At 57.2% G+C, this 25989-nt stretch overlaps 2 protein-coding genes across 4 annotated transcripts; one reads left to right on the forward strand and one right to left on the reverse strand.

The window, feature by feature from the left end:
* The first annotated feature begins 5750 nt into the window (after window positions 1-5750).
* Window positions 5751-8241, forward strand: AVPR2 (arginine vasopressin receptor 2). 2 transcript variants are annotated; one of them, XM_018045071.1, is made up of 4 exons: window positions 5751-5911; window positions 6404-6455; window positions 6742-7623; window positions 7783-8241. In XM_018045071.1, exons 2-4 carry the CDS (start codon window positions 6431-6433, stop codon window positions 7986-7988), a joined length of 1113 nt encoding a protein of 370 aa, XP_017900560.1. In that variant the 5' UTR covers window positions 5751-5911; window positions 6404-6430; the 3' UTR covers window positions 7989-8241. The 2 variants fall into 2 exon arrangements, with proteins under 2 accessions (XP_017900560.1, XP_017900559.1); XM_018045070.1 differs by having other exon boundaries at window positions 6404-7623; window positions 7783-8223.
* Window positions 8242-8361: 120 nt separating this feature from the next.
* On the reverse strand, window positions 8362-24308 carry ARHGAP4 (Rho GTPase activating protein 4). Of its 2 annotated transcripts, none has more exons than XM_018045062.1 (22): window positions 24154-24308; window positions 20095-20302; window positions 19826-19988; window positions 19552-19614; window positions 19119-19298; window positions 18376-18504; window positions 18066-18287; window positions 14016-14117; window positions 13675-13866; window positions 13490-13574; window positions 13218-13245; window positions 12895-12997; window positions 12307-12367; window positions 12118-12195; window positions 11902-12036; window positions 11688-11793; window positions 11351-11584; window positions 11188-11261; window positions 10916-11099; window positions 10632-10724; window positions 10332-10446; window positions 8362-9227 (listed from the first exon to the last, which is right to left on the reverse strand). In XM_018045062.1, exons 1-22 carry the CDS (start codon window positions 24218-24220, stop codon window positions 8994-8996), a joined length of 2856 nt encoding a protein of 951 aa, XP_017900551.1. In that variant the 5' UTR covers window positions 24221-24308; the 3' UTR covers window positions 8362-8993. The 2 variants fall into 2 exon arrangements, with proteins under 2 accessions (XP_017900551.1, XP_017900550.1); XM_018045061.1 differs by having other exon boundaries at window positions 8631-9227; window positions 11182-11261.
* Window positions 24309-25989: the final 1681 nt, after the last annotated feature.

A 25989-nucleotide genomic window follows, 5' to 3' on the forward strand; every position in this document is an offset into this window, starting at 1 on the left:
AGAGAGAAAACTTTTAAAAAGTGCCAAAGATTGAACCAAAGAATTCTATATTCTATATTCTTCACCAAAGAATATAGACAATTGGCAAGGAAGTATATAAAAAGATTCTCACCATCATCAGTCAAAAGAAAATGAAAAATAAAACCTGAATAAAATACCACTGAAATGGTTAAAATTGAAAGAGGCTAAAGAAAAATGACAGACCAATCATAGCAAGGGCTGGTGAAGATGGAGAGCAAATGGAACTGTGCTTGTGGGAATGCAAACCGATCCAAGGCATGTAGAAAACAATCTGCTGCTTTCTTATCAAATGAAACCTATTTATCACAGGAGCTGGCTGTCCCAGGGCTAAGGCTGCCTGCTAGAGAAGCTAAAGCATGGAAAGGCTACCTTATTCATGAAAGCCCCGAACTGGAAACAACCTACCTGTCTATCAACCGTTAATGGAATAAGCTGCTTGTGATCCATCTGGACAACAAAATGCTTCTTAGCAAGAAAGAAGAACAAAGTCCTGATACAAACAGCCATAGAGATGAACTCAAAGGCATCCTGTTGAGTGAAAAAAGCCAGACATGAAATATTGCACATGCTTGGATTCTACATGTGGACAGTTCTAGGGAAGACACAGATATAGGGATAGGAAAATGCCAGGCTCTGGGTAGGGGAAGGAGACCACAAAGAGCCATGAGGAAGCTTTCTGCAGTGATGCAACAGTTCCGTATCATAATTATAGCGGTGCTTACACGACTGTATTAGACTTCCCTTGCGGCTCAGCTGGTAAAGAATCTGCCCACAATGTGGGAGACCTGGGTTTGATCCCTGAGTTAGGAAGATCCCCTGGAGAAGGGAAAGGCTACCCACTCCAGTATTCTGGCCTGGAGAATTCCACGGACGAGTTCATGGGGTTGCAAAGAGTCAGACACAACTGAGCAACTTTCACTTTCACTTACACAACTGTATTATGTGTCAGATCTCATGAAGCAAGTCATGAATTTTACTGTATGCTAATCATCCTTCAATAGAGCTGATTTTACAGAGTCATTCCTGGGGAATTCCCTGGCCATCCAGTGGGTAGGACTCGGTGCTTTCAGTGTTGAGGGTGCAGGTTCAACCCCTAGTCAGGGAACTAAGATCCCACCAGCAGAGGTGAGACCGAAATGATTATTTAATTAATTTAAAAAAATTATGCATTTATTTATGTATTTATGGCTGTGCTGGGTCTTCATTGCTGCACGGGCTTTTCTCTAGTTGGGGTGCACAGGCTTCTCATCGTGGTGGCTTCTCTTGTTGCAGAGCACGGGTTTTAGAACACGGGATCACTAGTTGTGGCTCACAGTATTAAGTGCTCTGAGGCATGTGGGATCTTCACGAATCAGGGATGGAACGCGTGTCTCCTGCATGGGCAGGTGGATTCTTTACCCCTGAGCCACCAGGGAAGACCTCATGACTTAATGTTTGAAAACTCATCCAGGACCTGGAGAGAGCTCAGAGCCTACAGGGCTCCTAAGCCATCAAGTTCCATTGCCCAGCCTCCTCCAATGGGCAAATCGGGCTTGTCTCACTTTCAAAATCCCTGCTCACTTTCATTCAGACCTCAGGCGAGTGATCACCCTATCTTTCCATTGTCCCAGCACACACTTGCCCAAAAGCACATCCGCATGTTTGGATTCAGGGCATCTGTGTCCTCAGCCTGACTCCTGGCCCTGCTTCGTCCCTGCCATACCAGTTCACTCGCTGGGACATTACGCATTCCTCCCACTACCAGGCAGGAGCTGCAGTCTGCAATGCCTGCTTCTGGGGGAATGCCCAGTTACAGGCCCTCTCTCCATGTCTGGTGTAGACAAAGAATGTCACCTGCACCTCTGCATCTTGCCACACACAGAAAAGTACTGGATGCAGTCACCTGAGTTGTCTAGCTTTCTTTAGCCGACGCTAATCTTTTGATGTTCCCATGACCCGGTTTTAGTTGCAAAAACTCCCATACATCCTGGCTCTTCCCTTACCTGTTGGGGACCGTCCCTCAGAGCTTTCTGAGAGGCTGGTGCCCCAGGATGCACTCCTCCAAAAGTCGGCCGAATAAAACATACTTCACTTTTGAGGTGTGCATTTTTTCCAGTTGGCACGAGGTCTGGCCTCCCCTTGGCTTGGCTCCTGTCTTTCCTTCCCTCACAGTACCTGTCTCCCCTCCTAACCTCGGGAACATCTGCTCCCCTGGTTTTTCTCCAGGCTTTTTGTCACTCTTTCCTTGTGTCCTGGGCTGGCTCCTCTTTCTTGCTAATGCCTAAAATAGCCTTCCAGGGTCTTTCCCAAGGCCTGAGAAATGCCTTTGGTCTCCATTCCTACTGGGCTCCAAAATCACTGCAGATGGTGACTGCAGCCATGAAATTAAAAGACGCTTGCACCTTGGAAGAAAAGCTATGACCAACCTAGACAGCACGTTAAAAAGCAGAGACATCATTTTACCAGCAAAGGTGCATCTAGCCAAAGCTATGGTTTTTCCAATTGTCACGTATGAAAGTGAGAGTTGGACCATAAGAAAAGCTGAGCGCCAAAGAATGGATGCTTTTGAACTGTGGTGTTGGGGAAGACTCTTGACAGTCCCCTGGACTGCAAGGAGATCCAACCAGTCAATCCTAAAGGAAATCAGTTCTGAATATTCATTGGAAGGACTGATACTGAAGCTCCAATACTTTGGCCACCTGATGCAAAGAGTCAACTCATTGGAAAAGATCCTGATGCTGGGAAAGACTGAAGGCAGGAGGAGATGGGGAGGACAGAGGATGAGATGGTTGGATGGCATCACTGATTCAATGGACATGAGTTTGAGCAGGCTCCGGGAATTGGTGATTGACAGGGAGGCCTGGCATGCTGCAGTCCAGGGGGTGGCAAATAGTCGGACATGAGTGAGCAACTGAAAAACCACCACCATCACTTGTTGCCTGCCTGCACACCACTTGGCACAGGACTGCACTTCCCAGGATCTGGGTCCTGTCCCCCTGACCTCTTCTCTGACCTCCGCCCTGGCACCCAGTACCTGGGGTCAGCCTTCTGTGGCCTTCTGCTCAGACACTGAGTCAGGGGAGCTCAGGGCATGCTCCTTGGCCACAAATAGAACCTTTCTGCAAATGTAGTCCTGGGCAGAGCAGAGAGGGCTGTGCTGGGGAAGGGGCTTGAGGGGATGGGGAGGGTGTCTACTCAGCCCTGCCCCATGCCTGAGGCCACCTGAGGCTAATCAGCATAGCTCCATGGCTAAGTCTTTCTTGGTGGCTGGGGCAGGGGCCTGCTGGGGCATCTCTCTCTCATAGGTCTCTGCTGCAGGCAGCGGGACTCGGCCCAGGCTCTCAAGGGGCAGAGCACCTGCACGTGCACTGGGGTTCTGGGGGTGGGGGTTTCTCAGGGGCCGGGGGAGGCCAGAGTCTCTCTCCAGGCATAGCCACTGGCCTCGGGGTCTCTCTGTCCCTTCCAGAGGTCCCCAGCACTTGCTTCCCTTTACACCCTGGCCTTGGTGTAGACACAAATCCCTCCCCTTGCTTCTTGGAACCCAGAGAAAGCTGGAGGGAGGGGCCTCCCCTGTGACTTTCCCTGGACTCTCAACAACAGGAAACAAGGAACACGGGGAGCAGAGATGGTGCCCGGCCCTGCGCCAGCTCGCCGCTGGAATCCAGCCCTGTGGGGCCCCGTTTGGGTCTGGGCAGAGAACCCTGTAAGGAGGTGATGAGGTTGGCACTTCATCACCAGCCGGCTCAAGTCTCTGCCCGTTCTAGAGCCAGGGCTCAACTTTCAGTCACTGGATTCCCATTTTACAGAGGGGCAAGCTGAGTCACAGAGAGCTGGTCACAGCCTTCCAGAGTCACACAGCGGGGGAGTGGCAAAACAAGTACCTCAGATTCCCAGGCCAATGGGGGAGTCCTGGGGACTGGGGTCCTGTGAGGCACACAGGGACACAAGGCAAGAAGAAAGACATACTGAGTGGTGGTGTGTTGTTTCAGTCACTGAGTTGTGTCCAACTCTGTGACCCCATGGACTGCAGCACGCCAGGCTCCTCTACCTTCCACTCTCCCCTGGGATTTGCTCAAACTCATGTCCATTGAGTCAGTGTGATGTGATGTGAATTTTTCCCAGTGGCTTACAGTTTTCCTTCAAAAGATCTGTTCTATAATCTTACCTGGGAACTCCACTTTCTACCTTTTTAGTAGATCCAGATGGCAGCTTAAAAGTTTTTTCTATGCCTTTGGGTTAATAAAACTCATGTGGTTACAGGCAGAAAGTAAGGATGCTCTTGTTGTTAGGAGGTATGGCTGATGTGTTCAGATGTGCGGCACTGGTATTCTACAACCGACTCTCAAATAGGAAAAACCATTATAAATACCCATGTGTACTGTGGGGGTGTGGCGGGGGAGCATGTGTACAAGCAGTGTGTGTGTGTTTACTGTGTGCTGTATGAATACTGAACATGATGCGAGTGTGATATGCTGTGTGTGGGCGTGTGCTGCTGTGTAATGTGTGTGTTGTGCGCTGTGTGTGGGTGCATGGTATGGGTGTGTGGTGTGTGTATGTGGTGTGGATGTGTGTGGGTGTGTGCTGTGTACTGTGTGTGCTGTGTGTCCTGTGTGCTGTGTGTGGGTGTGTGGTGTGGGTGGGTATGTTCTGTGTGCTGTGGGTTCGTGGTGTGGGTATGTGGTGTGGATGTGTGTGGGTGTGGTTTGTGTGGTGTGTGTGTGGGGGGGTGTATGTGTGTGCTGTGTACTGTGCGCACTGTGTGTGGTGTGGGTGTGTGGGTATGTGTGCTGTGTGTGGGTGTGTGGTGTGTGTGGTGCATAAGGGCGGGTGGACCCCCATCCTAATGTCCCCCTACTGGTGCTGCCAGAGTCCGGCCAGGAGGAGGGGGCCTGGCCTGGGCTGTACCCGGGCCTGTTTGGGAGAGGCCGTTTTGGTCTCTAACCTCGCAGGTCAACAAGGAACACGGACAAACAGGAAGACAGAGCCAACATCAGCCTGGAGTCAGGCTCCACGCGGTGCAGTGCGCAGGCCACTTCCTGGGGCTGGGCTGGGCCAGCCTGGACTGAGGGAGGCCGGGCCTGTGGCACGAGAGGGCTGGCGAGGGGGGGAAATGATGGGCTGGAGAGGAGGGGGTCCTGGAGGCTGAGGAAGCACAAGGAGGGGGAGATGGGATGTGGGGTACAGAGACGGACAGGTAGCTGCGAGGTGGTAGGGGGAGTCCGGGCTCCCATAGACCTCAGGGGAGGGAGCTGGCAGGACCTCACTCCACCGCCTTCCCACCCCTCATCTCCGGCCCTCATCTCTTCCCACCCCTCATCTCCAGGAGGCTTAATTGAGGATGGGAGGGGCCTACACTGGCTGGGGACAAGCCCTCCCTCTGCCTAGTAGGAGCCTCAGGCGCTTCGCCCAAGCCCGGAGAGGGGCCAGAGGAGCCTGTCCTGGCAAAGGGGAGTCAGGCTTTGCCACGAGAAAGCTGTGTGGCGCTGAGCCAGTGCGTCTCTGGTCACAGCTACCCCACTTTGAAAATAGACATAGTGAACTCCGGGATGGCCCAGAGCTCCGCAGACCCGACATTGTCATAGGCGGTGTGTGTGTGTAGGGGGGGGTATTGGGGGGTAGCCAGGCCCAGCTCAGAAGGGCTCGGGCCTTCTCAGGGGCAGCCTGGGACCCCAGGGACTGACCTGGGATGCCTCGGGCGGGCCGGGAAGGGAAGCAGAGGAGGCCAGGAGCCTACTTCCCGGTACCAGAGGCCAGGAGGCTCATGGAGGTGGGGGAGGAAGTCCCCTCCTGAGCTGGTCACTCCCAGAGGACTGGCTGGGGCGGGGCCGCCCATGGAAAGCTGATCTGAGCTCTGGGGCCACCTTTACGCCTGCTGCCGCCCAGCTGCCCAGGAGCCCGGGAGTCTAGCCAGGTAAGGGGGATGTAGCAGCCCTCCTACCCTGCCCCCAGCCCTCCAACGGTTCCCTCTCTGGGCCTCTGTCAGGGCAGGAGGTTGTGGGGGGTCTGTATGTCTGCCTCGCTTCTCATGGGCTGCCTGGATGGGTCTTAAGCTGGGTTTGTCCATCTGTCTGATGACCCCTGGTGCCATCTTCCCCCGCCCCGTCGTGGGCGCCAAGGTCTGAGTCTGCCTCAGTGGCCAGACCTCACCAACGTCGATTAGGCTAAGACGTACCCCCCAGGACCCGGCCATGGGAATGAACACACACACACACACACACACAGTATCTCTCTCACACACACACACGATTCACACACAGTCTCACAGACACACACACAGAGTCACACGCACAGGCCCCCACCCCACCACCCCGGCCAAGGCTCTAAGGACCCCTATCCAGAGACTCTGGGCAGCATGGCTGGCCCCTCGGGTGGGAGGCTGAGCTCACAACGTCGTCTCCCCCAGGCGCTCAGGACTCCTGCACTCCCTGCCATGTTCATGGCATCCACCACCTCAGGTAAGCTTCCCATCCCTCGGCATCCCCAACTCAGCCCGCCTCCCTCACTGGAAAGAGCCGGCCCTCTGGTTCACCTGGGCCTGGGGCTGCCCTTTCCTCCCCACCACATGCAGTTTGAGGCAGTGTGTGGTGGGGGGATGGTGCTGGATGACGTGTGTTGTGCTGGAAGGCCAGGAGCCAGGAAGGAGGAGGCTGGAGGGAAACAGAGGGCCCAGGTTGACAGCGGCCTGGTGCCTGGGCAGAATTAGACTCACTGACTTGGCCCTCCGCCCCCACCTCTGCCCAGCTGTGCCCCGGCACCTCTCTCAACCTACCCCAGCAGGCAACGGCAGCGAAGGGGAGCTGTGGACTGCCCGGGACCCACTGCTAGCCCAGGCAGAGCTGGCCCTGCTCTCCACCGTCTTCGTGGCTGTGGCCCTGAGCAACGGCCTGGTTTTGGGGGCCCTGGTGCGGCGGGGCCGGCGGGGCCGCTGGGCACCCATGCACGTCTTCATCGGCCACCTGTGCCTGGCCGACCTGGCCGTAGCTCTGTTCCAAGTGCTGCCCCAGCTGGCCTGGGACGCCACCGACCGCTTCCGTGGGCCTGATGCCCTGTGCCGGGCAGTCAAGTACCTGCAGATGGTGGGCATGTATGCCTCCTCCTACATGATCCTGGCCATGACACTGGACCGCCACCGTGCCATCTGCCGCCCCATGCTGGCACACCGCCACGCGGGTGGCACTCACTGGAACCGGCCAGTGCTGCTGGCCTGGGCCTTCTCGCTGCTCCTCAGCCTGCCCCAGCTCTTCATCTTTGCCCAGCGTGACGTGGATGGCAGCGGGGTCCTTGACTGCTGGGCCCGCTTTGCTGAGCCCTGGGGCCTCCGTGCCTACGTCACCTGGATCGCCCTAATGGTGTTTGTGGCTCCTGCCCTGGGTATCGCTGCCTGTCAGGTGCTCATCTTCCGGGAGATTCATGCCAGCCTGGGGCCAGGGCCGGTGCCGAGGGCCGGCGGGCCCCGCCGAGGGTGCCGGCCGGGCGGCCCTGCCGAGGGAGCCCGGGTGTCGGCGGCCGTGGCCAAGACCGTGAGGATGACGCTGGTGATCGTCATAGTGTACGTGCTGTGCTGGGCGCCCTTCTTCCTTGTGCAGCTGTGGGCCGCGTGGGACCCAGAGGCACCGCGGGAAGGTGTGTGGCAGTAGCTGGGGCTGTGGGGGCCCACCCAATCTTGGTGCATGTGCACCTTCACCCCCCTCCACCCCTCAACCCAGCCAGCGTGGCTTTCGAGCCCAGGTGCACCGACCTCGAGGCCCCCTCAGCCCCAGCCCCGATTCCTGCCCCACACAGGGCCTCCCTTCGTGTTGCTCATGCTGCTGGCCAGCCTCAACAGCTGTACCAACCCCTGGATCTACGCCTCCTTCAGCAGCAGCGTCTCCTCCGAGCTGCGAAGCCTGCTCTGCTGCACCCGGAGGCGCGCCCCGCCCAGCCCGGGGCCCCAAGAGGAGTCATGCGCCACAGCCAGCTCCTTTCTGGCCAAGGACACCCCCTCCTGAGAAATCGGGGCAGCAGCGGGGGTGGGGGTGCTGCTTTCCTTCTAGAGGCTCCACAGAACTCAGCTGACCGCCTACAAACTGACTCCACGGGGGCCTGGCCGAGACATGCAGCCAGCCAGTGGAGGTCCCGGGGGCCCAGGGGGCAGAAAAAGGAGGTTGGACCAGGGGCCATCCTTGCCCCCCCCCCCGCCATCTTGTCCCCCTTGGCCCTCCCTTCTGACCTTGCCCTCATAAAAACTCTGGCTCATTTTCCACCTGGTGAGTCTCTTTGGATACTGGGGTACTGGAGAAATGAACACATTTTCAATAGGTTGCCCATATTTTTCTATATTTGCTTCTTTTTGTCCCCCTTCTCTACAAGGATGGTATTTTTAAAAATTCATGCATGTTTAATTGCATTAAATGTGGGGGAAGCACAGAGAGATTCTCAGGCCCCTCCTGCACCCACAGACACGTGCACGGATCTGGAACCTACCACACAGGAGACAGGACTTCCAAGATGCAGGTCCCCAAGCCACACAGCCCTGTGCCAAGAAGCCCCAGAAGCTGGCCTCGAGTGCTGGGGGTGCCAAGAGGCTGGGCCTGTACCCACCTTCCAACTACCCTCTCCCCTCCCAGCCAGCCAGAGAACTGGCTTGCATCTGGGAGTCAACGCACAGGATTTTATGAATGGTTGCCAATGCCTGTCAACCCCCACCAGGCTGGTGCCCTCAGCTGAGCAAAGGCACCCGCCACCTACTGGCTGCCAAGGGTGACAACCAGGCACGAGCCCTCACACCCAGGGCCAGGAGGGGCCTGCCCCCTGCCTCCCTCCGCGGCGGCCTCCCAGAGGGGCCCAAGCCAGAGCAGGGAAGGCAGGGGTGAGCTGGAGCGGCCACTTCCTCCTCTCTGCAGAGGGTCACGAGCAGGCATGCTGGATAGGGCCAGGGAGAAGCAAAGGGTTGGGGGCGCCTGGCTGGTTTTGCCCTGGGCTGGGGCAGGGCCTGCAGAGGATGAGGGGGCCCTTCAGTGGGACTTGAACGGTGAGTCTAGGCCCTGGGGATGGGAGGTCGAGGGTGAGGCTGGGGCACCAGGGCCCCGCGAGAAGCCTTTGTTCTTGCCCAGGCGCCCACAGCCTGGAGGTTTCGGGCTGCGAGGCCCGGGGCTTGGGGAGTTGTTGGCATCTGGTCCGAGGCCCTGACGGAGGGCGGTCTTCCCCAAGAGCTCCTTAAACACAGAGTCCATGGTCTGTGCCACAGCCTGGCGGAGAGGAGAGAAAGGCAGGATGCTGGCACAAGTGGGCCCCACCTGCCCAGTCAGTCCCCTGCCCCCAGGACAGTGACCTGACCCAGGAGTCAGGCCTGCTGATCCCCTGAACTCCTCTGCCCCCTGAAACAAAGTCCTCAGCCACTGCCTCTGTGGACTACAGTGATTAGCTCAGCCTTCAAATGGGAGCTCCTCCAGCTGGGCCCTGGGTACCCATCTTCTCCCCACTCTCTCCCTAGCAGAGATCACAGCCACCACCCCCTGGCTTGGGGGGCCCCAGTGGGCCCCAACGTCCCAGGCCAGGGCTCCCCCACAGTCCGCCTGGCCCAGTCTACTGGCCACCTGCCCTGGGGTCTCATGGATGCCCTGCCCCCCACACTTGGCCCATGCTCCCCCAGCTACCACACATGTGTGTCCCCAATCACCCCTCTGTTCCCGGTGCCCAGGCCTGCTCACCAGGCCATACCTGGGACATGGCAGGCTCTCTTACTCTCTGTCCCCAGGCTCACATTGTCCCCAGGCTTGCATTGTCCCCCAGGGCTTCTGGCAGTGCCCACCAGGAGCCTACGGAGGGGTGCGCTGGGGCCAGTGGGCACAGCAGGCAGCTGGGTCTCCCCAGGCTGCACCCCATGCCAGGGCCCCATCTGGCACCTGCTCTCTGCCCCGCTGTAAGAACCATGACCCCACCGGGCTCCCAAGTTCACCACTTCCCTCAGCCACTTTTCCATCTGCCCCTTTCATCTTCTCTGGCTCACAAAGCACCTGCCATGTTACCACCTGTCACCTAGCCTGGCTCTAGATGCCAGCCTTGAAGCCTGTCCCGTGTGCCACTTCCCACTCAGGAACCAAACGTGAGGCCTAAATGTGTGACTGCTCTCCCCCAGGTCTCCCACTACCTTGCCTCCAGGCCGGTCCCTCCCTACCAAGCTCACCCCCTTACCGGCCTGCCCCTCTCTAGGCTGGGCTCAGCCAGTGTGTCTGCGATCAGGAGGGTCAGACTTGAATCTCAGGCAGGAAGAGTGGCTTGTAAGGGGAAGCAGAGAACCTACCTCCGGGGAGGTGCACCCCTCTTGCAACGTGACCATCCCCAGCGCTCACCTTATCCACCTCCACGTGTCGTTCCGGGGATGCTGGGACCATGCAGGGCCGTCGGTACCCGGAGTGACTCCCAGGGATACCAAGAGGGATCTCGGGTGGGGTGCATGGCTCCGGCCTGCAGAGCACAGACAGGGAGCTTAGAGGGGGCCCTGGGGAGGCCCCGTGCTCCCAGGCAGGGGCTTCTCCCAGTCCAGTGCATGGGAAAGGGAAAGAAACAGCAAAACTGGTCCTTGGCCATCCTGCCTCCAGCTTGGGATGGGCAAGCAAGGCCCAGAAAGGGTCTTCCCCGCTTCTGCTCACCTCTGGACAAGCTCCACCATGGGGAGCCCCTCTGAGCTGCTCAGCAGGTCCCCGGTGGCCAGCAGCCCCTGGCCCACCACGAGCTTCTCCGCTCTGGAGATGGAAAGACAAGACACTTGGAATGCTCACTCTGGGTTTGGGGTCTGCAGGGCAGAGGGCATGGTGCGGGTCAGCAGTGATCAGCAAGGCACAGCCTAGGCCCGCAGAACCTGGGACTCGGCATGTGGGAAGGGCTGGAAGCCTGGGGGTGGACGGGGGGCTGGAAGGAGAGCCTCCAAACTCACCCTGCAGGCAGAGTGATGTACTTGTGGGGGATGAGCCCCCGCACCCCCGCATGCTCGCCCCGCCACCAGTCGCCCGAGGCCCGCTCATGCAGCCGCAAGATGTCCCCGCGCTGGAAGGTCAGCTCCTGGGCCGTGCGGCCTGTGTAGGCAAAGCAAGCCACGGCCTCCACGACACCCTCCAGGTCTGGGGAGAAGAGATGCAAGTGAGGTGGGGGGGGTGGCATAGACGCCCTGGCCAGGGACCCTGTGGGGCTGTCCTTCCCCACCCTCACCCTCCTCCTGGGCTGAGGTCCCCGGCTCCAGCTCCAACTCGTTGTCCCCCGTCGGGCCCTCCAACTGGGCATCCCTGTAGTCCAGAGAAGAGCGAGGCGGCTGAGCATCCTCAGGGTGCCCCCTGCAGCCAGCCTCTCTCTCCTGGCAGTGCCAAGAGCCTACCCCAAGCAGCTGGCAGAAGGTGGTGCCATGCACTTCTCATAGATGGGGCCGGGCAGCTGGGCCGGGGCCGGGAAGACCCGTGCAGGCTGGATGATGAGGGTCTGCACCAGCTGGTTGACACGGCCTTGCAAAGCCACTGGGTCCTGCCCAGCAGGGATGGGCAGTAGCGTCGGCCCAAAGCACACAGCCAGGTTGTAGGGGTCCATCATGTTCTCGTCACTGTACTGGGCCAGGCTGGGGGTACAGACAGGTCATAGGCACAGAGCTCCTGGCTCGGCATCCCCGCGCCCCAACCTGGGCTGCCCCCGAGCTCCCCCCAACCCCTAGAAGCACTCACTGGTTGAGGAAGGTGAAGAGGTACCGCAAGACCACCAGCACGGGTCCAGGCAGCCGGGCCAGGAGGCCAGCCACGTGCTCCACCCGCTCTGCCACGGCCTCCAGCTCTGCAGACAAGGTCATCACCCCAGGGAGAAGCCATGAGCCTGGGCAAGGTAGCCACTAGGGAGTGGGGAGCCCCCCACCCCCACCCCACCCCCAGGCTCCTGGCTCACCTACAGAAGCCAGCAGCTCTCCAAACAGGTCTGGTGGGAATATGGGGGGCTGCAAGCTCCGGAAGTAGAGTTTCAGCACGCCCGCCACCGAGTCCAGGTCATGGGCAGTGCAGCCCTCCACCAGTGGGTCCTCTCCTGGGAGGGGGCGAGGAGAGAGGCCCGTGACACCAGCTCTCCTAGCCTCCCCACCCCTGACCCCACCTCACCGGTCCCCACCTCTCTCAAAAGCATCACGGATCTCCGAGATCTGAGGCTGGGCGCCCGACACCCGAAAGATGCCCTCATGCTGCAGGCCTGTGGGAGGATGAAAACTGGTGGGCACCAAGCCTCCTCCCCACCCCAGCCCCTCCAATCTTGCAGGGGGCAGGGACAGGCCAGGGGTGGGAGGGCCCAGATCTCACTCACCATTGAGGTTAATGAAGCGGACACAGCTCTCCACCACCAGGGGAACGGGCTGGCCTGAGCTCTGCGGACAAGGACAGAGTGCCCTCCATGGTGGATATGGCGCAGCCCACCTTGTCACTCACTTGTTTTCATTTTGTCTTAATGCATTCTGTGGTCGGCAACAAGGCTAGGGAGATGTACGCCCGATGCAGGTGGGGGGGCAGTGTCTGATCTCTGGTGCCGTGCCTGACATTTTATCTGTTTCCTGCTACGGAGTGGAAATGCCACCCAACTCTCTCTGCTGACCTTGAATCAAGCAACATCATGAACCTCGGGTTTGTTCACTTAAATAACCTGCCGATTCTTCTGAACGGTGAGAGACTGAATCACATCGCTGCAAACAATAGTGTCATTTCTCCTTCTCTGATCTCTGTTGCTTTCCTGACTTCCCTCTCTAGCAAGCATCCCAGAAGTGGGGCCTGCAGGTACCCATGCTTCTGGTAAGTCCTCAGTTCGTGGTAACTCATTTGGGTTCACGGGGGCCCCAGGGCTGGAGGCACAGCTGAAGCAGGAAGGGGCCTGCACTCGGTTGAAGGGTAAGGCAAGTACCTGGATAAACTTCTCCATGTCTCCCCCGAAGAGTTTCTGGTTATACTGGGAGCTGGGGCGGGGGGCGCGGCTCTTCTGGAGTTTTCTCTGTGTGTACTGGGTCCTGTCGTGGTGAACAGGAGCTGCCTCTGAGGGGAGCAGGCCTGGACACTAGGCTGCCTGGACCCCTCAGCCCAGCCCAACTGGACGCTGGGGCTCGCAAGTTATTCCAGAACCCTCTGGGCAAAATAAGTAGGAAACTAAGGCCACCGAGGAATAAGCAGAGGGGACCCACGAACAAGGATGGGTCCTCAGGACAAACTGGTCCCTCTCAAAGGACTCACCAAGTCACCTCCCGGTCTTCCTTGTCACCTGGGAAGGAGAAAGGGTTGGTGTGCCTCTTGGGCCAGGAAGTTTCTCAGCGCATGGCAGAGGAACAGGGCAGCCTACAGGTGAGGGCGGCCGCAGGACAAAGAGCAGGATGGGGGCCGGGACCCTAGCTGGCTTCCTTCCTGTGTGCCCAGCACCCTCTCTGGCCAGGGAGAGGCCGCAGGAGGAGAGCCACACCATGGCTGGGCTGCTCCTGGCCCTGGGGGTGGCGAAGCAGAGGGCTCACCTCGCTGGATGGCGTCCTGCAGTTTCTCATGCTTAGCCTGCAGCTTGGCAAGGATACTCCGTCCACTCAGGTACTCCTGGAGTTTCTGCCAAACCCCCAGAAGAGCCCAAGGCTTTAGTCCTAGCCCCGGCCCTCCCTGGCCCCCACCACCCACCTGCCCTCCTGGTCCAGCACCACCTCCCCACCGTGATGTAGAAGGTCTCGGTCTCCTGCTGCTGGCCCCGCCGCCGGCCAGCCTGCCGAGCCCCCGGGTCCGAGCTGGTGGACTTGAGGGACTCGGTGGACAGGCTGGCCTGGAAGGAGTCGAGCATGTCGCTGTCTTCTGAAGCCACCACCTCCAGCAGGGCCTGCACTGTGGCCTTTAGCGTCTTATTCACCTTGGGAGGGGACGGCACCCAGGCAGAAAGAAATGGGGGAGAGATGAACAGGGAGGTCGAGTCAGAAGGAAGGGGAAAGGGAGATCATGGCCATCCAGCTCCGTGTGTCCAGGTCCCTGTCCCCACACCTGGGCCAGGCCATCCTGTACCTCCTCTGTCTCGATGGTCTGGCGGTCCAGGCGGCTCTGGATATTCTGGGCTCTGGGCAGAATCTCATCCCGCAGCTCCATCTCAACCCGAATCTCAGCAACCTGCAGGGTGCAGCATTGAGTAGGGGGGCAGTTAGGGCCACACCTGAGACACCGGGGTGGGCTGTGCAGCAGGCTCAGAGGTTTCTGGGGCTGATTTTCACTGCCTTGGGGGCTACTGCAGAGGGTCACCAGCCTTGACACCCGGTCCAGCCAGATCTGAATCATGGACCCCTTCTGAGAGGAAGGCAGCGTACACTCATGAGCACTGAGACCTATGCATGGATGTCCTTGCAGCGCTGCTCATAACAGCCCAAAGGTGGAAGCACCCCAAGTGTCCAGCAGCTGATGAGTGGATAAGCAAAGGGTGGTGTCTCCATAGAGTAGAATATTATTCAGCAGTAAAAAGGGAGGAAATTCTCATACATGTTTCAACACTGGTGAACCCTGAGGACATTATACTCAGTGAAATAAGCCTTTTGTAAAAAAAAAAAAAAAAGGACAAATAGTATAAGATTCTACTTATATGAGGTGTCTAGAGCAGTCATGGAGAAGGCAATGGCACCCCACTCCAGTACTCTTGCCTGGAAAATTCCATGGACGGTGGAGCCTGGTAGGCTGCAGTCCATGGGGTCACTAAGAGTCAGACACAACTGAGCAACTTCACTCTGACTTTTCACTTCCATGCATTGGAGAAGGAAACGGCAACCCACTCCAGTATTCTTGCCTAGAGAATCCCAGGGACAGGGGAGCCTGGTGGGCTGCCATTTATGGTGTCACACAGAGTCGGACACGACTGAAGCGACTTAGCAGCAGCAGCAGCAGCAGAGCAGTCAAGTTCATAGAGACAGAAAATCAGATGGTGGGGGCCTCGGGCTAGGGGAGTGTGAATGGGGAGTTAAAATGTCTAACAGGGACAGAGTTTCCATTGAGGAAGATGGAAAATGTTGGGGGGATGGCTGGTGGGGACGGCTGCCCAACCATGTGAAGGTCCAAATGGTAAGTCCCATGTATGTTTGCCCACAATTATAAAATTTATATCCAGGCTCTAGGAAACGCTGACGTGAGAAGACCCACCCCCCTCAAGCCCACATAATGGGCAGATCATGAGAAACTGACTCTTTGGAAAGGATAAATCAGAGACTAGTCCTGATGAGCAGGCACAGCAGCCACCACCATCTGTGCCTCGGCATGAACCTGTCAGACATAAGGAATGTCACAGAGCATCAGCATCACACAAAGCCACTCTCTGGCCATGGTCGCTAAAGATAAAAACAAGATCACATCATCAGCACGTCCAAGCATGAACCAAAAGAAGAACTTTGTCCAAGCCACAAAAATTACCAAACCTCCCGCTGCATTTCCCTCCTCGCTAATGACTGCTCTAGCCTCTTTCTACTCACTTTCACCCCATCTTCTTGAGAAGATTTATTAAGACACAGAATCAGAGGCACCCCTGCCTCCTGACAGCATCCAAGTGAGAGCCGAGCCCCTCCCCCAAGTCCTTGAAGTTCTTTCCAGCAGCTGAGACACCTCCAGTTCCCCGTGCTGAAGGCAAGCATCACAAAACATTCCAAGTCTCTACCCAGCCACCCTGTGGGGAAAACCACTGTTGACAAGCTCTTCTCACACACACCAAATACCTAATCTATCTCTCAGTGCCTCCTCGGGAATAGGAACTGACAGCCAAGAACTGGTAGCAATTTGAGGGACAGCTCTAAAGTAGAAGATATAGGGACTTCCATGGTGGTCCAGTGATTAAGACTTTGCCTTCCAATGCACAGGATGCAGGTTCGATCCCTGGTCAGGGGGCTAAGATCCCACATGCCTCAAGGCCAACAAACCAAATACAAAACAAGCAATACTCTAACAAATTCCATAAAGACTTTAAAAATGGTCCAAAAAAAAATCTAAAAAAATTAAGTGGAAGACAGAGATCAATGCAAGAAAACAGAAAAAATGTAGGGGACACGGGAATATCAAGAAAAATGATAAACATTTCAGAAAAATTTGAGAATATACTGTATCCATGAAACAAGAACAAAGCACTATTTTAAATAAGAACATATAAAACAAACCAAAACTGTTTTAAAAAACTTATGAAAGTAAATTTTTAAGAAAAATTAAAAAGGGGTGGGCAGAGATAAGTCAAAAAGATCTCTAACAGAACAGAATTAAAAGGCATAGTGATGGGACTTCCCTGGTGGCCCAGTGGTTAAGAATCTGCCTTCCAACGCAGAGGATTTGGGTTCAATCCCTGGTCTGGGAACTAAGATCTCACATGTATGCTATACACCGCAGTGCTGAGTCCTCGAGCTCTGGAGTCCACATGCCACAAGTAGAGAAAGCTCTTTCATGCCACAACTAAAGACACAATGCAGCCAAATAAAGTTTTTAAATATACCTAAATAGTATTAATAAACAAAAAAGTTGTAGTGATGAGAAATAGGAAAGATAAAAGATAACGAAATTAGACAACCCATGAGGTTCAATATCCAATTACAAGAATTCTTGAAAGCAAGCACAAATTAAATTAAGGGACGGAAATTACCAAAGGAACAATATGAGCTCAAAACCTTAAGACTTAAGTTTCTGTACCGACAAAGCCCATGGGTGGCCCAGCACCATGAAGACAAAAGGATCCCCAAGGCATATCATTATAAAATTGTACATGAGGGAAAGGGACTATCCTAAAAGCTTCAACGAGAAAAATTACAGGTGACAGACAACAGTGCAGAAATCTGAACAGCGGCTGAACTTCTCACCCACAATAGTACTGAAAGCTTGGAGGGATACTTTGAACATTCCAAAGAGAAAACGCTTTTCAACCTTGACTTCTACACCCAGGTAAACTATCAACCAATTTCAAGAACAGAATACAGGCATTTTTTTCCAGACAGTCTAAGTCAGGAAAGTATGGGGGAAGATGTCCGTGAAAACAATGTAATAAACCAAAACAGAGGAAGACACACGATCTGGGATGCAGAGGGTCTAATGCTGGGATGCTCACAACAATGGGGAAAGAAAGGTCCTGGACTGTGCCGGCCTAGAAGTCAATCAAGGCCTACAAGCTGGAACTGCATGGCTCCACAGCAGGGCTCTGAAGAGAAAAGATTGCCTGGTGTGGTGGAGACAGACGGTGGTGATGTGGGGTGGAGCCCTAATCATCCATGGAAGGGGATTGTAGGGCCTCTGGCAAGCTGTAAAGCACAAGCAGCACCTGATGCATTGTCTGCAGCAGCAGCTAGAAGATTGGGAAGTGGCTGCATCTGGGGAGTGGGAATCAGGAACAGGAAGGGTGGGTCAGAGAAGGGCGGTGTGCCCTTGAACGCCTTGAGTAACCTTTGACTTTATCAGATATGACTTCGGTCAAAATACAAATGAAAGAAGCAAAAAAAAAGAAAAAGGTCAGTGGAACCCCAATCCATGCACAATCCAGTGTAATCCCAGTCCATGCTCATGAGGATAAACTGGTAAAGGAGAGTACAGCTCAGAAATGCATAAAAAGGTGCCCTAGTGAGGAATTCCCTAGAGGTCCACTGCAAGGGGCACAGGTTCTATTCCTGGTTAGGGAATTAGTGTCCCCCATGCCACACGGTGTGACCAAAAAAGAAGATGCCTAGTTATATGCTAGTGTTTGCATGGTTTCTTTCCCTCCCAAGTTTGCATTGTGAAATGTCTAAAGCACACAGAACCACCAAAAGAACAGTATACGGGCAGCTGTCTACCACCAACAAGCTGGCCTCAAAATTGCTGCCATGCTGGCTATGTTTGCCCTTGTGGGGGATGCTGTGTTCACTAGTCGTACCGCATAAGTGGGTTGGGGAGGTCTGCTTGCTTCAGTGCAAGTGCAGAAACTCCCCATTTGCCTTGAGGCCACTTCTGAGAAGTGGCATTCAAGAGGTTTGAGGTCTCGGCAAAGGGAAGGAAATCCATTCCACTCAGCTGCCATCACAGTGAAGATAAGAACACAAAGAACCATTTTCCTGAAGGCTGGGCAGAGACCCTCACCTCATCCCCTTCGTGGGGCTGGTAGTCGAAACGCAGTGGGGGACAGAAGGCGATGGCGTGCACCTCTAGCACCTTGGCCTTGTCACCTACGGGATCCAGGGCATCCACAGCCTCCTCCAGGCTGCCCAGGCCCTGCATCTGGGAGGCTTGGATGCGGCTCTCTGCAGCCGTGTAGCTCCGGAGCACTTGGCCCAGGGCCAGGTGGAATCCTGTGTCACAACACTGGGGGACAAGCGAGGACACGGCTTGGGAGGGCTCAGGGCGCAGGCACCAGGACCCCCCTGGATCCCTCCCCACACCCCACACTCACATCCATCAGGTCCATGACATCTCGCAGGTAGTAGTTGCTGACGGCGGCGTTGACGCTGGCCAGGCTTAGCAGGTACTCATTGCGAGCCTTTGTGCACTTGAGTTTATGCTCCAAGAACTTGGCATGACGCTGCTCAGGATCACATGAGCCCCCAGGTCATCCACATGGCCAAATCCCCCAACCCTGCCTCCCGTGTACCCACCACCCTCGACACATACTTCCCACCCCTCTCTTCCTCATTTGGACAGCTCTCCCACTATCCCACTGGGCCCCTCAAACTATGTAGCCCAGAAGTTGAAAGGTTCTTCATTCCTAAACCCTGCCAGCCTCCACTTCCCCATCCTTCCTTCAGGGACCACCTAGAACACGCGTCCTCCCCGCTGATCACTCAGCCCCCCATCCAACGTGTCCCCTCACTCCTCTGAGATCTCCCAGCACTGTATGAGGTGAGGATGGGTGGGAGGAAGGAACCCCAGGCTTGGGATCACCATTTTGCCAGCTGGGTTTGCAGGGAGGGGAGCATGTGGGCTGTCCCAGACCTAGAGACCATTCTCCTGCCCCCTGTGTCTACCAACCGAGACCGGGGAGCCCCTCCCCGCACCTCCCCCCTCTGGCCAGAGCCAGCCCTGCTTTCCTGATCCACACACCACCTCCCTGCAGGGCCCAGTGAGGGTCGAGGACATGAAAGGACAAAGGCCAGGAGCCAGAGCCTGAGGACACAGACAGGTTCCCCCCAGGCCCACCTTCTCCACCAGCCGCCCTCCCTTCTTGATGGAACCCTTGCGGAGGGGCCCGGACTCGGTGCTGGTGGTGGTGGCAGTGGCGCTTCGGCCTGCCCGCTTCTCCTCCTGCCGCTCTGCTTCACGGAGTTTGGCCTCAGCACTCAGGCTCTCTGTGTGGTAGACCTGATAGGTCTTCTTGGCCTGCAGGGAGGCCCGAGGCTAGGCAGCCCTGCTCAAGGCCATGGCCACAGTCAGCCCGCCCCATCCTCCTCCCAGCCCGTCTGGGACTTGGGCCTTGAGCACTTGACCCAAGCCCTCAGCACCCGGGGCAGGGAGAAAGGGCCCGGCTTGCGATCCCCGAAACCCAGGTCTCTCCCAGGCACCTGATCCTCCTCCCTGAGCCTGGCCCCGGGAGAGGTGAGGTGACGGCCTCCCTGTAATCGCGGGCTCTCACCATCTGAAGCTCTGACACCACCTCCAGGAGCTCCTCTTGCAGCTGTTGCTCCAGATCCTTACTCTGGGGAGGAGGCGAGCTGAGTGCCACCCTGCCCCAGGGCAACACCCATGTCCATCCCGCCAGCCCTCAGCTCAGCACTCCAGGCTCCCACTGGCTCCCCCCGGCCTCCAGGGCCTTCCCGTCCTTGACACTTGGGCTTTGAGCACCCACGGGCTACCCTCGCTGGATCCTGGGGTCTGCCCGCCTCCCAGGCCCAGGGCAGGGGTCTTGCCTTCTTGACCAGGCGCCCCACATCCTCGGCAATGTAGCTCAGGCGCTGGGCCAGGGGCCCGCCCAGCACCTCACTGAGGGCCGTGCTCTCCCGGCTCTGCTGCCGAGTCTGCTGCAACAACACAGCCCAGCAGTGCAAGGGCGACAGCAGGGACGGCTCCTTCCTGGGGGTGGAGGGGTGGAGATGGGGGCTCAGACCGACCAGGAGCGGGCATCGGGCCTCCCCTCCCCCCACCTTGGCCATCCCAGCTGCCAGGCCCCAGGACCCACCTGAAGCTCTGGTGCTCCCGACTGCTGCCCCCGAGGCGGCCTCCGCGGCCGGAGAAGCGCTCCACCAGCTTGTCAAGGCCTCGGGAGTACTCCAGCTCAACCTCAGCGCGGCGCCGCATGAACTCAGCCAGCTCCTGCAGCAGCTCCCGCCGCAGCTCACCCTGCAGCTCCAGGCAGCGCAGTTGCTCGCCCAGCTGCCAGCGCATCTCTGCAGGGTGGGAGGGCAGCTGAGGCTGGGGCTGCGGGCCCCCTGAGTCTGGGGAGGTGATGCTGGCCCCAGGGGGAGAGGGGCCAGTTCCGGGCTCGGCAGTCCAGCTGGGCTCCGGGTGGGCCTGAGGAAATGGACCTCCTAGTGGAAGCTAAGGGGAACCAGCCAGGTGGGCCAGGGCCCGAGGAACAGAAAGGCCATTCCTGGGACCATGGGCCAGGGCCGAGACGGAGTGGGGCCCATCCCTGCCAGGCACCAGTCATGTGGCCTTCCCATGATTCCCTGCTTCCTGGAAAGCCCCCAGTGGCTTCCCCTGCCACTTCCGGCCGCTGGGGTGCCCAGGACTCCAGGCAGGGCAGCCTACTCGATAAACTCAGGGACGCACGGGGCTGCACAGGGCTGGGGCGGCCACAGCATTCTTGCCAAAAACTTGCGGCCTCAGGAGCTGGAAACCCGGGCCTCGGCCCCCAGGAGAAAGGGCGGCCTCACTGCAAGGGCCAGGCCGGCCAGCGGGGGCTGACCGGTGACAGAACTGAGGCAACGGGGCTGATTTCTGTTCCCAGTACTAACTCCGATGACCCAACTCCAGGGCACCCCAACACCACCTCTCAGCAGAGAGCCACACCCAGGGTCCCCACACTGCTGGCTTGTGACATCTTATCGCTGGCTTGATTTGGCAATGCTGCTTTCCCCACAGAGACCCAAAGCAAAGAACCGCCTCAATGAGAATGACAAGCTTGAGTGAGCCACTGGCAAGCCCTGGGCATCCCAGGGAGAGAAGCCCTGTATCTTGGCTTCTGGCAAGTGGGTCACCCCTCTACTAACAGCTGTCCAGATGCCAGGGGTGGGGAGGGGGCATTAACTGATGTCTTCATTCAGCAGAATGTTGATTATACACCTAGTGGGTCTAGACTCAGAGACACACTTCCTGCCCTCCTGGAGCTGGGATAGGAACAGTGTGGGTGGGGGGAACAGCGGGGGAACAAGGGGCAACAACGCAGAGCAGGAGGTGGCATCAGGGAGGGGTTCTTTTAGAGGAAGGTGGTCAAGAACAAGCAGCTTTGGAACACAGAGCTGAAGGAAGTGACAGAGGGGCCATGGAGATATCCAGGGGAAGAATGTTCAGGCAGATGGCACTGTGAAGGGTGTTGCAGGCAGCATGGCTGAAGAGAGCCGCGCCAGTGGAGGGTGGCAGGGGGAAGACGGCAAGAGAGAGGGCAGCCACAGCAGTGGAGCCAAAGGGTCCTGCTTTGCTCTCAGGGCCCACTTGGGCCCTCAAAGCCTGGGCAGGGGTCAGGTGACAAAGGAAAAGTGCCCAGCCCCAGTGGCCACTACTGCACCCATCTAGGCAATAGAAAATTGGGGGTTTCGACCAGGAGCCAGAATGAGAGGAGGCAGGAAGTGACAGGATCCAGGGTGGCTGTGGGTAAGGACTCAGTACCGGTACACTTGGGACTTCTGTCCCATCAGTGCCATCCCAGGGGGGTCTGTGGGGCCTGCGGCAGTCTCCATGGGTCCTGCCTGCCCAGCACTCCCGTCTCCTCCTCTCATTTCCCATTGGAGAAGGTCCCTTTCCTACTCTCAGCCCCTGGGTCTGTCTCCCTGGCTCCAGGCACCCCAGCTGTGGCCCCTTCACCCCCCTCCACTGCTGGGACTAGGTCAGTGATAGGCCCGGGGGCCACCAAGCCCATGCTTTCACTGCAAACACCGAATGGGAGCACTCTCTTCCCACGGAAGAGTCAAGCTGGGTTAATGGAAGCCCGGGTGGGCGGGACTGCTTCCTGATGGTGAAACTGACACCATCTCCTTACACTGTCTGAGGCCTGGCCCCAGGGGCTGACTCAACTCCATGGGCCAGCTGGAGTGGGCTCTCAGCCACTTGCGATCATGAAACTATTCACTGAATCACGGTAACATTTTTTCAGATAAAAGTCAATTTCATTTCATTCCAAGAAAGAGCTGAGGTGTCCTGGCTTGCCTCGCTGTCCACTGGCATCTGCTCGCCCTCCTGGAACAAAGTTCCCTGGGGACCTATCATAAGTGAGTAGTGCTCGAAGGGCCAGCACACCAAAATGTTCATTTCTTCTTCAGTGCAACCAAGCCTTGGCTGAGATCCAGCAGACCTGGTATCAAGCAGACGTGAGTCGGCAGGGTCTGAGCACAGCTGGCACCTACCTAAATCCCCAGGCTCTAGGCCACAGCAGCATCCAGCTCTCAGATCTTAGCTGAGGTGTATTCATCAGGGAACCCTTCCCGCCTCCCCATAAACTAGGTCTGGCCCTCTTCCCATGCCCTTTTTGGACATCTGCGCTTTTCCTTTACAGTGGTTTTCATCATAATTGAAACAAGTTGTGTGATAAGTTGTTTACTATATGTCTCCTCCACTGTGAGCCATATGAGAGCAAGGATGGCTTCTCGTGTGCTCCTTGCTGTATCTTCAGGGCCTGGCAGAGAACCGATGTGTACAAAACATCTGTCAAAAGGATGGAATCCATGTCTGCTTGCATTGCAGAGCTGGGACTGGGCCCCAACAACACTTCCTGTGAGCGAGGCATTCAGTCTCACTTCTGCTGACAAGCAAAGCAGAAAAGACAGCCTCCCAAACCATGACTGTGCTGACCTTTCAGAATTTCGGGTGTTGAGATACTGATCCTCTTTTTGTAGCATAGTAGGAAGTTTCTTTGGCGGGGGCTGGAGGGCGGAGGAGATGGGAAACAGAAGCTCAAGTCATTAGACGCCCACAGCAGGCGACGAACATCTAAAGACAGCCTTGCTCAAAGCCCAGTCTTTTTGGTGTGAATGAACTGACACATATCTGCCGACTGAAGGGTTTCCAAAGTTCTTCAGCCTCATGACTTTTGGGGGATACAGGCTGGGATCGCTCTCTCCATCTGAGGGATGATGCAGCAAGGCCTGGAGAGCTGTCTCGCCATGCACAGTCACATCAAGCTGGGTCTGGACAGCAGCCCACCTTTACCAGATGGTAAGGACTCGTGCACACTTTAGTGCAAATTGCTTGCATCGCAGAATTACATTGGACTCTCCACCTTTGGACTGGAAGGACATTCGAGGTTCATTTTCTTACACCTCCTAGGACCTATGGTGCTGTGTGACCATGAACACACTCTGAGCTGCGTCTCCTTCATCAGTAAAATCGAATGATTGAGACACCAGGAAACTGCTGGTGCTTGGATGTGGCTTTCTTCCCTTTGCAAGAGCCACCACACCCTGAATAAGACCCGGAGACAAGCTGTTGACTAAGAGTTTGCAAGGCTCATTTGCATGCGACTTGCACAGAGTGTTTATCAGAACACAAACAGGTCTGCCCTGCAGTCCACCATTCGCTGTGCCAGCTGGACCCAGAGTGGCCTTCGATTCGGAACCACCTCAAGGCCCAAAAAAGGGCAACCAGGGCTGGGCTATAGGACTGGAGTGGTCTTAGGGTAAAGCCATCACTAATCCACCCACTGAAGCCCCCGGACCCCCTTACCCAGCCCCCTTCAGCAAAGTCAAGGTGTTCCACTTTCTGGTGGCTAGAATGCCACTTTTTGAGGGAAACCAGGTGCCCCCCTTTCCTCCTCAGGCTCCTGAGGGGCAGGGAGAACCTAGGAGAGCAGAGCTACTAGGACAGGAATGGAGCGAAGGAGGAAGGAAGCAGGACCAGTGGCGGTTGAGGCCGAAGGGGCGTGAGGAGGCGGGCAGGGGGCTCAGGTTCCCTTCCTCAGCCCGCTCCGGAGGTTGCTAGGGGTGGGCCTCGAGCCCCGGGCCAGCAGCCAGCACATTGCAAGCTCTCCCACGACCTTTGGGGTCTCTGGGGGGAAAAGGGCCAGGAGCGCCCAGTGCCCTCTCACCTTTGACCTGCGCCTCATAGTCAGCCTGCGGCCCTCGCTCTCGGCGTAGCTTCCCATGAGTGGCCATGGCCGCTGGGCGGCCGCACTGTTGAGCCCGGCTGCTCCCACGCGGCCGTGAGCGGGCCAGGCGCGGGGACCTGCGGGCCGGCAGCCAGCACCCTGCGCCGGCCCCGCCCTGCCCCGGCCCGCCCCCAACGCGGCTCCTGGGGCGGGGCGCCCCGGGCCTGGCACTGCCCACGAGGGTCTCGGGGCGGTGTGGTTCTCGGTGTGGTTCTCACTGTCGCTGGACCTTGCCGTCCCCCCACCCCAACTCTGGGCACATGGGGCACGCCCCCAGGCAGCCTTGTGCCCCAGGTTCAGCTGCCAAGCAGCCAGGGTCGCTGTGAGAGCCTCAAGGTGCCCGACAAGCTGGCACCCTCTGGCTGCCACTCCCTCCCAAACTCCAGAGAGCTTTGTGGTCCCCGTTGCCAGACTGCACCCCTCACATCGTGGCCATCAGCCATCAATGCCAGTGTGCAGCAACGCCATAGCTGCTCCTGACCGCCAGGCTCCCCTGGGTCAGCTGCCTTCCCCAGACCTCCAGGACATCCGATGGGGCCCACCCTTCCCAACACTAGGAGAGCCAGGGGGGAAGGAAGATCAGCAGGGGAGACCAGAACCTGCCCTTGGTCCCTCCAGGCCGCATGGTGGGGTGGAGGCAGGGACAGAGGGCAGGGTTAGGCTAAGGTTCCCCTTCTGTTCAGCCCCATAGAGAGGAACCAGCCTTGTTTCCCCATAGGTGGTTACCACTTCCTGCTACCGGAAGACACTCTTCTGTCTCCTTTCCCCTGCACCTCACACCTGCTCTGTCTTAAGCCTGGGGGGCTGGGGAGGGGTAGCTCTCTTCCTGCACCCTTAGAACAGGGCCTTACTGAGCCCGGGGGGCAGCTTGCGGCTTCTCTTATCTAGGGATGCTTCACGTCTCTCTAGCAACTCAAAGTCAGAGGGCAACAGTTTTTCTCTGGTATACCTAAGGCAGGATGCAGTTAGCAGGTAGACAAGGCGGAGTAGACAACCGTGTTAGAGAAATCCCTGGGGTACACAGATGGTGACAAGGGTGGTAAAGGTATTTAAGCTTTGGGGTGGTCCCCAGGCAAGGGGAACCTGTGGGCACTTGTGCAAGGGGTCCAGGCATGTGTTTGCATGGAAGTCAAAGTCAGGCTCTGTGCAAATGTGAGCACATGTGGCCTTGACCTGCAGCTCTGCAAGGGAGAGGACTTTGCACAGGTACTTCCTGGCTTTCAACTGTGCACAGTTCTCTTGCCCAGAAGGGGAAAACATACCTTCTCAGCTTCCTGCCCCCCACCCCCGTGTCTAGGCCCTTCTCTAAGGTAAAGTGTGTGTACCGGGGACTGGGGCTTTTGGACCTGGGAGCTAGATGGAACACATCTTGCCCCTTTCCCTCTATCTGGGCCCTGACTGGTTCCCCAAAGTCCCTCCCCCATTCAGCAGAGCCAGGCACAGGGCTCAAGCCCACAAGAAACGGCTGCTGAACTGGCCTCAGCCCCTACTCTCCTTCTGTCCTTTTGCTTTATCACTCCAGAAATACCCACGTGATGCCCCATTCAGCCACTGGTGTAAAACTTTTGAGTCACTCATTTCAGTTCAGTCGCTCAGTCGTGTCCAACTCTTTGTGAACCCATGAATCGCAGCATGCCAGGCCTCCCTGTCCATCACCAACTCCCAGAGTTCACCCAAACTCATGTGCACCGAGTCAATGATGCCATCCAGCCATCTCATCCTCTGTCGTCCCCTTCTCCTCCTGCCCCTAATCCCTCCCAGCATCAGGGTCTTTTC

This window comes from Capra hircus, unplaced genomic scaffold (genome assembly GCF_001704415.2).
Source record: "Capra hircus breed San Clemente unplaced genomic scaffold, ASM170441v1, whole genome shotgun sequence".
Classification (NCBI taxonomy): Eukaryota; Metazoa; Chordata; class Mammalia; order Artiodactyla; family Bovidae; genus Capra; species Capra hircus.

What these genes read in the sequence shown, in the direction of transcription:
- AVPR2 (XM_018045070.1), top strand. Translation starts at nt 6,603, where the DNA reads ATGACGTGTGTTGTGCTGGAAGGCCAGGAGCCAGGAAGGAGGAGGCTG. An exon ending in CCCAGAGGCACCGCGGGAAG is followed by an intron (nt 7,624 to 7,782) that starts GTGTGTGGCAGT and finishes TGCCCCACACAG; the next exon opens with GGCCTCCCTTCGTGTTGCTC.
- ARHGAP4 (XM_018045061.1), bottom strand. Translation starts at nt 24,220, where the DNA reads ATGGCCACTCATGGGAAGCTACGCCGAGAGCGAGGGCCGCAGGCTGAC. An exon ending in ATGTCATGGACCTGATGGAT is followed by an intron (nt 18,288 to 18,375) that starts GTGAGTGTGGGG and finishes CTTGTCCCCCAG; the next exon opens with TGTTGTGACACAGGATTCCA. An exon ending in TACATCACTCTGCCTGCAGG is followed by an intron (nt 10,725 to 10,915) that starts GTGAGTTTGGAG and finishes TTCCATCTCCAG; the next exon opens with AGCGGAGAAGCTCGTGGTGG.